Source organism: Hesperophylax consimilis, chromosome 10 (genome assembly GCF_061612785.1).
Source record: "Hesperophylax consimilis isolate HC1 chromosome 10, BYU_Hcon_1.0, whole genome shotgun sequence".
NCBI classification, from domain to species: domain Eukaryota; kingdom Metazoa; phylum Arthropoda; class Insecta; order Trichoptera; family Limnephilidae; genus Hesperophylax; species Hesperophylax consimilis.
In genome coordinates, this window is record NC_142845.1 from 29,460,594 (window position 1) to 29,475,415 (window position 14,822).

Consider the following 14,822-nt stretch of genomic DNA (forward strand, 5'->3'; position numbering starts at 1 on the left):
AGGTTTGTTTCACTGTCTTTAACACTTCTAATCTAAATCAAAAAATGAATAAAACGCATTAGCGGAGCACAATACACATGTTATTTATCACAGAACTCTAATAAGGTATTATATATTTGCACTGCAATTTTAATTTACACTTATACACTTTAATTTTAATATACACTTTATTGAAATACGTTTTTTAACTTCTTAACAATGTCGTAGATTGTTACCTAATTACAACCTTTTTGCAAATGAAGGATAGGTCTAGAAAAACGAGTTGTTATCACAAAACTTCTTATCTTTCTTAGATAATATTTTTTATCGAGTACTATATTTGTTAGGAGCGGTATTTCTTCGGCAGTACTTCGAATTATGGTATCGTAAGACGGTAATGTAGGACGTAGGTACCTACGAAACTTGATTCATATCCTCTGATAACGTTGAAACAAACATAGTTCTACATAATGTTGCCAACTCTAAGGTAACTAGAGGTGTGTGCATACTTGTGTTTGTGTGTTAGTATTTCGACCTTACAAGTTTAATAAAGGTGAGATACAGGATGAAGAAACTTAGTAATAGAAAAATGAACTGAATAGGTACCTATTTAAATATATATTTTTTTATCCCTCAGGCGGTCAGGCCTCTGGCATATTCTTTTATAAGGTAGAAATATTTCCGCTTTGCAATAGAATCAAAAGAAATTGAATATATATGAACAGTTGAAAACTGAAAACTAAAAACTAGTTTAGAAAGGTGATGAATTACGTTTTCAAATGTTATCATTAGAAATATACAAATAAGTTTTTTAACTCAAAAATAAAAAAATAAAAAATTTGGTCACCTCACGTCTTTTTACTAAAATTAACTAAAATTTCTTTTCGAAACGAAAAAAACCACAATCACTTTTCATAAGACGAATGTCTAATTATTAATTATAATTAATTTAAAAAATCACTTTTTATTTTCAAATTTCTGCCGGAATTTTTGGTTTGATAGAGGTGAAAATTTTAATTTTTCTGTGGTTAACTCTTAGATTTGAATATAAAGCGTGGTGTTTTCTCTTTACAACACTGTTTAGATCATAATTCTTACCATGAGAGTAAAAGAGACAACGTTTTCCATGAGACTTATAACGTTTTCTTATATTATTCCCAAAAGCTAACTTGGAGGGTTAATGCCTACTTATGTAGTATAGAATAATAATTGCTTTTTGCTACAATTAAATTCATTGTTTTACAGGAGTATATACATTTTAAAATTTATTTGTATGTGACAGAGTTTGGCAACCGGCAGTTGTATGTACAAGCAGTCAAATAAGATCATCGCTTTAAATAATTCCGTCCATATAACATATAAATCGGTTGACTTACATATTTATTTATTACCAGTGAACCCTTCAATGCTTCGCTATTTCTAATGTCGTTCTCAGGCATCTACGACTTCTTCCATCATTCACTACTGTATACCACAATGTTACTGTTAAAAAACTACATTACATCAACTTTAATTCTACTCCGTTATCTCATTACAGTTCAGATAGGTATATAGCGTTAAGTATTCAAACAATTCTCTGAACACTCCTGGAAGAATAAACTTGGCAATTTTCAGCGACATCTGTCTACTTCTTTTCGAGTTTTGCAAGCACAAACGTACACAAGCTGAATTTTTATTTTACTAGCTGACGTTTACTCGGCGTTGCTGGGGGTTATCCACAGATATAGGAATTAATAGACGAGAAGATAATGGCAAGGGGTAAAATCAACTGTTGAAGAACGAAGGGGGTAAGGCTGACTGTGATTCGTCAATAAATCAATCTGACAGTAAATAGGCATCTCGCATTATAATATCACCATTTACTTCTTAAAAGTAAAATCTGCTTTTGAATGAATAGACATTTCTACATGGGAGCGCAAATTACTCGCCACGTTATGAACTAATTTGCGAAGTCCAAATTCGGCAAAGTAAGGCAGCTTCTATTTTCAGAGTCGTAGTTAGTTTCAGAGTATTTAGTTAAGACACTTTTACAAATGTTTCATAATTTACTTACCCCAGTAAACAACGATGAGCACACTTGAGAATCGCTACATTGTGATGTGATAGTATATGTTTCTAAAACTGATCCATATAATACGGTGTGAATAAGCTTAAAATAAAGTAAAATAATGCTTACTTATGGAATGTAATACGACAATTGGGTTTATTCTCTTTTTCACATCTATTTTTACAAGTTTTCATATCACAAGAACATTTTGCAGTGTTATTTCGTAAAATGAACCGATGATGCCTCGACCATAGTTCGCACAAGAATGATGACGTCACGTTTTCAAATTTCACTTGAGGCCATACGCGAGCACAGCCGGCTCCAATAGAACCGGTATGGGGAGTGGGGATAATACGCTTTTAATCACTTAGGGCAGGTCTACTAATATTCATATGTCTATGGGGTTATCTTTAGGAGATATCATAGGCCTAAGATATCCAATTCTCATAAGGTTTAGCCAGCGTTAGCAAAACAAAAATATTTATTTTACGACTTGATTACTCAAAACCGACTTTTCTCTACTTTCTATAAAGATAATATTCATGTTTTATATGTTCAAACCTTCTGGAAGAAGTTCTATAAATGATAGTGAAAACTCAATCAAAATCCGTTGCGTGGTTTAGAAGAACTAAGCACATAAACTGACAGACGCGGATAGCGACTTCATTTTATACTATTTAGAGAAGATTAAATAATCCCCAAACTAGGCAAATGACTTGTTCGTGGCACACACTCCTTGCCTCAATCACATTCATACATCTTCACATACATACTTATCTATTATTCTGACTCTTGACATGGCCAGATTCTGGTATCTGGTTCACTTGATCGTGCCATTTCTTACTCGGGCATCCCCGACTTCTTGTGCCATCCCCATTTGCGTAATTTATTCTCCTTACACTCCTTTCTTCGTTCATTCGCTCTACATGCCCAAACCATCAAACCGTCCATCATATAACAATTTAATTTAAGGCATTTATATAGGCAGCTAATTTAATTGAGGTTGAAAAATCCAGAGATTTCATGATGGAGAAAACAGCAGACTCACTTCTTCGCACAAACACAGAAATCTTCTTCTCCACGATATAACTACAAAATGTCTTAGGACGGGTTGTTTCGGAGAATCTGAACAATTCATCAAATTTCAACGTTCATTTTCAAGTTCTGTGAAAGACTTTTTCAAGTTCTGTTTTTATTTCAGTTTTGTCAAGCAACTAGCCTACAATGATATAAAAACAGAACTTGAATAAATCTTTCACAGAACCCGAAAATGAACGTTGAAATTTGATGAATTTTTCAAATTTTCCGAAACAACCCGTCCTTATTCATCTCTTCAGCACATTGTTATTTCGAGTGATTTGGGAATCGCATTTGATACGCACCTAACATTTCACGTCCACATAGAAACGATATGCAACAAAGCTTTAAGAATGCTAGGATTTATGCTAAGCAACTCCAGACATTTTTGCAGCTCGGCCGCGATTCGTGTGCTATACTATAGTTTAGTACGTAGCATTTTGGAAAGTGGTTCTGTAATATGGGAACCAATGGATTTAACTTACTCTCAAATGATAGAGAAAGTACAAAAGAAGTTTCTGAGATATTTATATCTTAGAGACTTAGGATATTATCCCTGGTTATATCCCTCAGCTTTTTTATCCGGCATGCTGGGTATTAATAGCCTCACCGATAGAAGGAAAACTGATATGCTGACAACAGCATATAAACTTCTAAACGTTAACATCTGTATTCCCGATGTAATAGAAAATTTTGAAATTTATGTCCCCGACAATTACACAAGAGCGCGCAGGCACAGAACCTTTGTCGTTCCAAAATGCAGAACTAACTTACCATTAGTAATACCGCTCGGAAAAATGATTCTGTTACTAAAAATTACCTGTCCCCTGATATAGATATGTTCCAATTAAATATTCAACAGTTTAAAAACGCGATTATTACTTAATAAAATAAAATAAAATGTATATTTATTATTGGTTGTGTATAACTGTAAAAATATGCATTTAAAATAAAATAAATAAATAAATTAGCCCTTATTTTTAATAACACCCTTTATTTGTAAAGGAACTGCCCAAGTAGATATATGAAAAGAAACGTTTTGTTATTAAAATCATACTATCATACTTATAATCAGAAATTAGCAATTTTTCGTGGTTAAACTGCGTATTGCAGTGGAAGTTGCGGCTGCAACGACAAAGTGAGTTTGTGGTTTGCTTCAAAGGTTTAATTTTATCCCATAAATTCAATCATTAAAATTTTCAAATCTATGCGCTTAGTGTCTGCGTGATATGCTTATATAGTAACCGGATAAAATAGAACAGTGACATAACAGAATACGATAAAATAATAGGTTAGGTTAGTTTGGGTTGGGTTAGGTTAGGTTGGGTTGGGTTGGGTTAGGTTAGGTTAGGTCAGCTTGGGTTTGGTTAGGTTAGGTTAGGTTGGGTTGGATTAGGTTAGGTTATATTTTCTCGTCACTTCTCTTCATCGTTTTGTGGAGAATTTTGAACTGACAACCTAACTGCAAAAATCCTGAAATCTTCGACCTGAAATTATTTTTTTGAAGATGAACGAAGACACATAACATTAAAGAAGATAATACGAATTAATCTAAACGAAACACGAAACAGAACAAGACACAGGAAAAAAAAGGTGACGATATTAACTGGGAAACGAAACCTGTATCTCTGTGTCACCGTGACAACAACTCTAACCACTCGGCCATTGAGACCTAATTATTTTCTGTCATTTTTGTCTATCTCATATTTCAAATTCAAAATTAACAATATTATCTTTTTGAATGATTACAAGGTTCTAAAGAATTTGTTTGAAATCTAGATAGTGTCTTGGATGAACACATCTGATTTTTATTTATATGACTTTTTCTAAAAGTCTAAATGAATTTTCAATTTTTATTGGAATAACTTTTCTATTAAATTTTTAAAGCTATAACCATCAATAATGTAACATAAATTTAAATTAAATAAATAAATTTATGGACACCACAATTTAATAAAAATAATCGACAAGATTCGGAAGCAATGGTATATTATTATTTATTTACTCTTATACTTGTTAATTTTTTTAATATAGTACGTTTATCCAGACAAAGAAACCATTGTTTTCGAAACATTTCGACTATTTTGATTAAATATTTATGGAAAGTTATTTAATTTTCATTAAATTACACAAAGTGAATGTGCGATTATCGAAGAAGAAACATTAATTTATCACGTAGGTATTTAGTAAGTTATAGCAACATTACATCGACCACATCATTGTCAAATCGATACAACATTACAAAACATTTGCATTATTTTATTTGCCGTCATAACATTTACATACATAAATATAATATTACCCAAAATGGTGTAAATAGAGACGCAAACAGCATGAGTTAAAAATATTCTAAGTATTTCATTCTGATTTCCCCTCTTTGAATACTTTTTTTGTGTTGTTGTCGTATTTTTTCTTCGTGACAATATTATTATCATTGAAAGTAGCGATACAATATTTTAGTTCAGAATATCGATTGACAATCGCTTCACACTCAACATCTCTAATATCTTATGCTAACAGAAGATAATATATTATATTTTATTGATAACATTGAAAGCGAAAGACGATAAACAGAGACGGGTGATTTACAAATGCAAACAGATACAGCTTGACATACTTATCTCTGCAAGAGGCCAAAAGAGTAACTAAAGAAGCCATGTTTTTTTTTTGTTTTTCAGCTGTCAAAATATTTACAGTTTTCAAATTTTTTGTTTATATTATTTAAATCCATTATAATGGGAAAACCTGTGTAAAGTGATGAACGAAACATTATGCTCTCTAACCCCAATAATAAATCTATTTTCAAGCCGAGTTGCCGGCTCTTGAAGTTATGTTGTCAACTTCGTGGTAAATAATTTATTGACCAAGAAAAGATTTTAATGATTTTTTAATGTTGGTAAACTTTTAAAATCGATGGCCACACTCAATACAAATACGTCAAACATGAAAAAAAACATGGCCGAACTGTCAAATCGCATGATATTTTGAAGATTTTGGAAAAAAAATATTATTATTGATTGCAGTATATTCTTTACCCCCAGATGTAAATAAGAGGTTTTTTTATTGTTTTTAAGTATTTTAATAATTATCAAAATAATCGAAATTATATATAAAAAAATGTCTCGAAAAAAAACTAAATTTTAGAATGAATCAAATTTTTTCGAATGATTTCAAATGTTTAGAAAGAAATAAAATGTTTCGAATGAACAAAAAAGTTCCAAATGAAACAAAAAAGTTTCAACGATGAAGGGGTAAATTTCGAACGACCTCGATATTTTTTTTAAATAAAAATATTATAAATTACGAACATTTAGAAAAAAAAAATTTATCTTATCAACATATTTAGCCGCCAAGCATTTAAGAATTTCAGGGTCGTAGGACCAAAAAAGTAGAACCATATAAACTTTATACTTGGGCTATCTCCCCCTGCTAAAGCATCTTACTGGTCAAAAATAACAATGAATAGGAACAAGAATATTTTACTGTTATCTCAGGTCTTAACGGGATCATAAATAAAATTGAAATTATTTTATTGACAAGATCTACCTAGATAATAATCTATATGTTGATAAGCGTGTGACTGTTGAGGTATTGTAATTTGATATAACATTTATATCAAATATTTAGCGGGTTCGAACCCGGCGTGCGCAAATAAATTTTATTTGATTAATTTGTGTTATTTCACAATTAATTAATTAAAATAATATATAGTATATTTGCGGCACGTTCCAGAGTGGAAGATACTACCAGTATCGCCCTGGTGTAAGACCACCATTCAGAATTGAAACGTTGCTCCAAATGGCTTTAGCCGTGTTTAGTGACTAGATCTGAATAGCCAGGTACTTCCCCACCTTCCTCTTTCCCTTCCCCACTTACCTTCAGCCTCACAACATCCCCCAATTGGGAATGCCATAGTCTCACTGGCTCCAGACGGGAGCAGTTGGGACTCTTGTGAGGTATTCACTATAAAAAATAAAAAAATAATAATAATTTATAATATTAACAGAGATGTGCGCTATGCATTTCAAACATTATTTTTTTTTTATTTATCGCTCTACCGACCTATTTCTCGTTTGGGTTATCACGAAATCTGATTCAATCGAAGACAATGATCTACACAACTATAAATTGAGAAAAATTGAAAATGCAGGTGTGCTAAAATAAATATACATTTTTCTATCGGTTTGAATGTTTTCATATTTGTTTAACATTTGTGTTTTTTATATTTTTTTATTAGCCACTAGTTATAAATAACATGTGAACATGCTACATATTATGGTGTAGATAAATATATAAATAATAATTCTTAGTCCTCCTCACTAGGGGTCATGTACTAAAGTTACCAGACGTACTAAACTTATTTAATTAGGTGCGTCTTCTATGTCGTTCTTTGTGCGGTTTTTAGACTTAGATTTTTTAATGTCCTCTTTAAAAAAAGGCAACACTATTTCGGAGAATAGACTAATGTAAATATAATATTTTTTAAAACTCAATATTTTTGCATTTCTGACAAATGAATGCAGAAAAATAGGAAGACGCTGCAATAATTTATGTTGTTTTTAATGACAACGTAAAAGTAAAAGGGGCTAACTTTTTAGAACACTATGGTCCATGTGCGCGTTTTTCACATTATATACCTATTGGTATACAGTGATCAGAAATTTTTTGTCTAACGTATTACAGTAATTAGTTGGATAAGGTGGTAGATACTTTCAGTATCTACCTTGTGGAGGAATCTAAGCTTCACAATCTTACTCTTTCCCTTCCCCTTTATCTTCTTCCCTTTTCCACTCCTTGCAGCATCGTAGCAAACCCCGATCGGGGATGCCGTGGTCCCACTGGCTTCTAAAAAACGGGACTCTTATGCGATGTTCACATCAAAGACAATTATAAAATAAATTTCACTCACCGGTTGTAAGTAAGATATGTCGCTGGGTGTGTCTGGATCGTATGGATTCATGAGGAATCTCTGCCCGTCGACACAAGGATTCCCGTACACCAGCCCGAAGTGTTCCGTAGCGTTCAGATCATCCAGCACCCTGTCCATATTGTGAATGGGAGGCCTAAAGTTTACCACCAAGGAATCATTGCTGGGGACGCAATTCTTATTTTTCAACGTAAGACCCAAAGGACAACACTTCCTAAAACAAGGCTTGACCGAACATATGCAGCCCCTTCTGTGAACATCACTACCATTCACATGTTCGTAATGAAGTTTTGCAGGATACACCAAACCATCGTGGACGATTGAACCATCAGTCAACAAAATACCACCTGTTATATTTACACCCATGTGAAAGGTACAAGGATCTTTCGATAGGTTGGCAAACGTTACTCCCATCATTTGCATCACATACAAAAACAAAATCACTGTCTTTCTTTCCATCTTTACAGTACTCTACGTCAATTTGTAAAAACAATAGAGGCGGTCATTTGTAATAAAATAATTTATCTTCAGTTTGCACTCATGCTGTCACCATTTTTGATAATCAGTGTAAAACGCAACAAACGATGATCACAACATTACAAAATAAACACTTCGATAACAACATTTTACGATGCACACAAGTCACAACAATCACTTGTAATAAAATTATTGTAAAATTGAACGAAACACGATTGCTCAATGGATTGTTCATGTATTAATCATTCACTGATTAAAATTACAGTGTCACTAATACAGACAATTTTAAAAATATTATATTATAAAACGCTGAGAAAATTTCATATGAATTAGTAGTTCTTTTAATTAGAAACCCATTTTTGCATGGATTGTTTATTTCTGTGTTATGTTCTTTGAAATATTACTAGAGTTTCTAAAATGAAATATCGGCGTTTTGCGCGCATCATATCCCAGTACACGGATAATCAGACGCGGACCCCACGACAAGTTCTCAACTCAACTGAATGGAGTTGTTATGGTGGCTCGTAGCTTGGCATTCCCGCCTTTGCGGGTCCTTAAGGCGACACAATACCCTGATAACGGGGATTTGCCCCGACGCTCACATTTTAATTATTTCTGATGAGCTTATTACTAAAATCTTAAATGTTTCTAGAGGGATTCGAAGGGATGCAAGTTATTTATATTTAAGATTAATAAAAACAGGACCTTACAATTAAATATATTATGTAAAACGATAAGTACATTTTATTAAATGTAAAATGTTGTAAGATAAGCGGCAAGTACCAGATTTTATTTTTCTAGACGATGAATTAGTAACTTCCCGACGACTCCCTCACAAAAGATTAGAGATTTTATTAATGTATTCATAAGAATTAATTAAAATAAAAACACTCGCGAAAATTCAATTTCTGGCCAGATACACGAAAGTCGACCGCCAGTACTCCAAAACTCTGGATTGTTCGTAGTATATTTGTGTGCGCGTTGGTAAGGAGTTATTACGTAATGACTCAGACGCCGCCAAAGTTCCGGCCTGTAAGGTTGTGTGTCATCCGGCCCGTCGCTGCGGTCATTTCTTTTGCGTATTATTTTATTTAATCAAACGATTACTTTGAAATCTATTAGTGAAATTTTCTTTTTTTTATAATTTAACTTCTTCCTCAAGTGAGTAAAGGTTTTTTATATAAATAATAAATATAAATATAAATAATAACCAATACAAAAGAATACATTATTAAATGCGTAAATGTGTAGGCACTTGAGAAAAAAGATGACACTAAAGTATTGTCGTTATGTTATTACGTATCATTTCTAGCCCAAGTAGACTTTTTTACTATTAATCCGTTTTTTACGACACTTGGCGAGCTGGCTGTCAATCAGCGGCACAGAATGTTATAGAGTGGCCCCTTCACTAGAATCGTTTTCCTTTATTTACGCCCTACTGGGCTTTTACATAAATTTCTAACTATACAGTCGTTGTATAGTTAGAAATAGAGTAGTTGTAACAATAGTATATCTAATAAATTATGGTAAAATAAAAGGAGTTTTTTACTAAGGAGTGGTATTCTCTTATATTTCAATTAAGTGTTTGTGAAGAGTTCGTTTCATTACTAATACTCCAGGGCAATTAGCGATTCGCGATCGTAATTATTCCGGTAGTCCCAATTTTTTTTATATGTTTTATAAACTGGTCCCCTGATGTAAAATCTGAATTTCCGACCTTGGCACACCTGTGCTCGCGCCGCCATTTTGAAAAAAACCGGCCGAAATCGCTCCAAAATCTAGTTTTTCCAAAATATCTCATTTCCAATGCAGATTTTGGCTAAATTAGCTAAACAATTAAAGTAGAACATAAAATTACTTACAACTTTTGCGAAAACAATTTTCTTCAATCTCTAATAGGTACCGAGGTAGAAAGTCGTAAAGGTGCGTATATTTTTGAAAAAAACAAGTTTTTTGCGCGACTAGCTTTGGTTTTTTGTAAATATCTCGTTTCCAGTACAATTTTGTGAAAAAATTATTGATACTAATTTTGTAGAAAATAAAATTTCATAAAATAAATAGGTATTTAATTTATGTGTTTTAACTCTAATATGTATCCAAGCTCTAATCCACCAAAACCAGTTAAATTACCCAACAACAAATTTTTGAAATTCGAAAGTTTTTTTTTCCATAAAACAAAAACTCTACATCGAAAGTTTTTCTCCATACAGACAATTAGACATATGTCACCTATAAAGTACCTAAAGTCATTCGAATATTAAAAAGAGTCATTAATCTTTTAAGTTTAGATTGTTAGATCATTTGTTGTAGATAGAATTGTGCAATTATCTCCCCAAGTTACTGCACTTACTTACGTTGAAATGATTTTCAATTTTAAGGTAAAATTGAACCAATTTATAATAAATCTCTTGGCTAATATATATACTTACGTTTCAGTTAAATATGGGAAAACAGAAGACAAAAGGAGTTTTATCCCGAACAAAATTACGGCACCAAGGAAAATGTTTAACGTATAAATAAATAACGTATAAAAATATAAATTATATACCTATTTATTTTATGAAATTTTATTTTCTACAAAATTAGTATCAATAATTTTTACACAAAATTGTACTGGAAACGAGATATTTACAAAAAATCAAAGCTAGTCGCGCAAAAAACTTGTTTTTTTCAAAAATATACGCACCTTTACGACTTTCTACCTCGGTACCTATTAGAGATTGAAGAAAATTGTTTTCACAAAAGTTGTAAGTAATTTTATGTTCTACTTTAATTGTTTAGCTAATTTAGCCAAAATTTGCATTGAGAATGAGATATTTTGGAAAAACTAGATTTTGGCGCGATTACAGCCGGTTTTTTTTTAAATGGTGGCGCGAGCACAGGTGCGCCATGGTCGGAAATTCAGATTATACATCATGGGATCAGTTTATAAAACATATAAAAAAATTGGGACTACCGGAATAATTACGATCGCAACCCCCTTTTTGGCGCTATGTGTACTGGCCTATAATACGGAATCCCCAAATATATCGACAACATTCTCACATTTATAACCCAGATAACATGTAGGTACGTTTATCATCAACAAATCAATACAAAAACCGACCAATATCATATAACAACAAAGGCAAAGGCATATGGCAACAAAGAAAAAAAGAACAGGTATCCGCTAGTAAGCAGGGTGAAAAAAATCAAAGGCAGAATAAAGAACACAGAAAAAATGTGCAATTAATGCTTGCTTCTAGACTCAGCAATATACCACCTCTATCTATATTACAGCAGGTAATTTATACACTTGTATATACCCGTCTATACGTACTTATACGCTCGTGTGTATAATTCCAAAATTTGATTGAAAAGTGAATTAACATAATGTTTCTAATATTGTTTTTATTTCATCACGAAAATACTTAATATATCAATAATCCGATGCCGAAAGGACCGATTTCACCGGAGAAAAATTCTGAGCAAGTAATAACTGATTTAAACATATAATTTTATTATGAACGTATTGAGTCGTAAAAAATTTTCAAATACATATTTCCCATACATATTGTTTTCAATTATATATCCGTAATAGAAATTTTAAACCGTTAAATATTTATGTTATATACAGAAAGCCTACCTCAAACATTAACGAATTCTTAATGTATCATGAATCTATTTTAAATAACTGTACAGATGATACCCTTATCTTTGGTGATTTCAACATTGACATTCTTCAAAAAAATAATACATCTCTTAAATACATCAACACGCTAGACTCATACAACTGTTTCATATGTAACACATCCTATCCTACACGAGTAACAGATACCTCTACTTCTCTAATAGACCATATCATCTCAAACAGACAAAATATTTCCTCAACTACTGCAAATATAGATGCCTAGCTAAGTGATCATAACATTTTGATATTAGATTACCAAAACAGCTTGAAACATCACACTAATAATAGAATACATTCTTTTTAAAACAACACCAAAACCGATAAAAACATGTTAAAAACATATGTAGAATCCCACAACTTTCCACACCAAACCACCAGTAATGCCAATGAAATCTATAATAATTTTAATGAATACATCAAAACAGCAATAAAATCATCCCAACATAAATCTGAGTTACGCATAGGAGACCAACGGAGGGGTAATACTCCATGGTTTGATGCAAAATTAAATGCACTTATCAAACAGCGCAACAATGCGTTTAAAATCTGGAAAAAAAATCAGCAAAGTGATATATTCACAGCACTGAGAAATAAAACAAGAAATCAAGTTACCAACTATAGAAGATATGCTAAAACCAAATACTACACGACTATATTTAAAGAAAACCTGCGTAATCCGCGACAGACATGGAAAATAATAAATGCAATTCTAACAAATAGCTCGACACCCCAGAAAGATGAAATTGAATGTCTTCTCATTAAGAATGAAGAAATAACATGCCCAACACAGATAGCTTCAACTTTTAACAACTTCTTTATATCAGTTGGGGAAAACTTAGCAGCTACAATTGCATCATATCCAGATAATTCTATCACTATAAACACGGATCAAAAAGCAATCCAGTCCTTATACATGGCCAAAACAAATAAAACAGAAGTTCTCAGTATCATCTCTCAACTAAAGTCTAATGCATCTCCAGGTTTAGATGGAATTACACCAGTGTACCTGAACTTTTGCAAAGATATATTAGCTGACCACCTTGTATTTCTTATTAATCAATCCCTGAATAGTGGAATCTTCCCAGATCAACTAAAGATAGCAAAAATAATTCCGATTTACAAAGATGATTGCAAAAAAAATCCTTCTAATTACCGTCCTATATCCATCTTCTTTGTCGTCTCTAAAGTTTTTGAAAAGGTTATTAAGCTTAGGCTCACTAAATATCTCCTATCAAACAATTTACTCGCATCCAGACAGTATGGATTCAGAAACCAATCTAACACAAAATGTGCTGCCTTCGATTTTGTATACGCCCTCCAAAAGCATATAGACCAGGGTAAGCATGCTGCAGGCTTATTTATAGATTTTAAAAAGGCTTTCGATACGGTTGACCATGGGATACTACTAAAGAAGCTAGAACACCTAGGCATAGTAGGCACTCCCCTGAAGTTACTGTGTAGCTACCTCTCTAACCGACACTGTCAGACCTTTGTTGGAAAGGGGACAAGCAGCATGGGAACGATAAAATGTGGCGTGCCTCAGGGCTCCGTACTTGGACCATTACTATTTTTAATATATATAAATGATATTGCTAAATGGGGACTTAAGGGTACAATACAACTCTATGCAGATGACACAGTGATTCTTTATCACAATAATGATTTAAACGAACTTGAAAAGGAAATGGAAAGGGATGTAGCTTGCCTGGCAAACTGGCTGCGATTAAACAAACTTAGCCTAAACATAAAAAAAACACATTACATACTGTTTGCAAATAAAAAAATGTAAGTCTTAATATAAGTCTTGATAATAACCACCTTGAAAGGGCTGATGTTACAAAATATCTTGGCCTTTTCATTGATTCACAACTCACATGGAATCACCAATTTAAACATGTTCTATCCAAAATTACTCCTATAACTGGTGTTTTATATAGACTTCGCGGGTTACTTCCCCCCTCTCTATTAAAATCGATTTACCATGCTATGATTCACTCACATCTAATATATCTCGCCGGAATCTGGGGATTTGCTACAAAAAAATGATTTCAGAAGTCCAAGTCGTCCAAAATAGAGCCCTGCGAAATATTTTCAGTTTACCTTGGGACACACATGTCAAAGACATCTACAGAAACACCCAAATACTTCATTTTAATACCATTCCCACTTTTGAAATAACGAAAACTATATTAAAAGTAATTCAACACTCGGCACATTCCAACACTACACTCTATTACAATTACGACGTACACCAACACAACACAAGAAATCACAACAAACTACATATACCAAAAATCAAATCAACAAAATATGGACTAAGATCCCTGGAATACATAGCTCACACAAAATATAATCAACTACCCAACGAGATCAAATGTGCAAGTCAATGTAAAAAGACCCAAACTAACATACTCAAACTTCATCTTATTAATGACTATCTGAAATAATAATGTTGTGTATGTCCCATCATATGTCCATTTAATACATACAGCTATATGTTTCATGTAATGCGTATCATTCCCGCAATGAGTTTATTAACTCCTGGGAGTACAATGCTTTATATAATATACTATATTCTGTATTGTATACTTTTAATAAAAAAAATAAAAAAAAAAAAAAAATTGACGTAAATAAAGTAAAAGTTT

The 14,822-nt window shown here is 32.5% G+C and overlaps 1 protein-coding gene across 2 annotated transcripts in view; it reads right to left on the reverse strand.

Moving 5' to 3' along the window:
* Positions 1-8,988, reverse strand: part of LOC149420586 (G protein-coupled receptor Mth2-like) — a 209,662-nt gene extending 200,674 nt beyond the window's left edge. For both annotated transcript variants that reach the window (XM_089636817.1, XM_089636818.1), the window contains exon 1: positions 8,013-8,988. In XM_089636817.1, the coding sequence (XP_089492943.1) occupies positions 8,013-8,489 (477 nt within the window). In that variant the 5' untranslated portion in view covers positions 8,490-8,988. The remainder of the gene's footprint in view (positions 1-8,012) is intronic.
* Between the last annotated feature and the right edge of the window lie 5,834 nt (positions 8,989-14,822).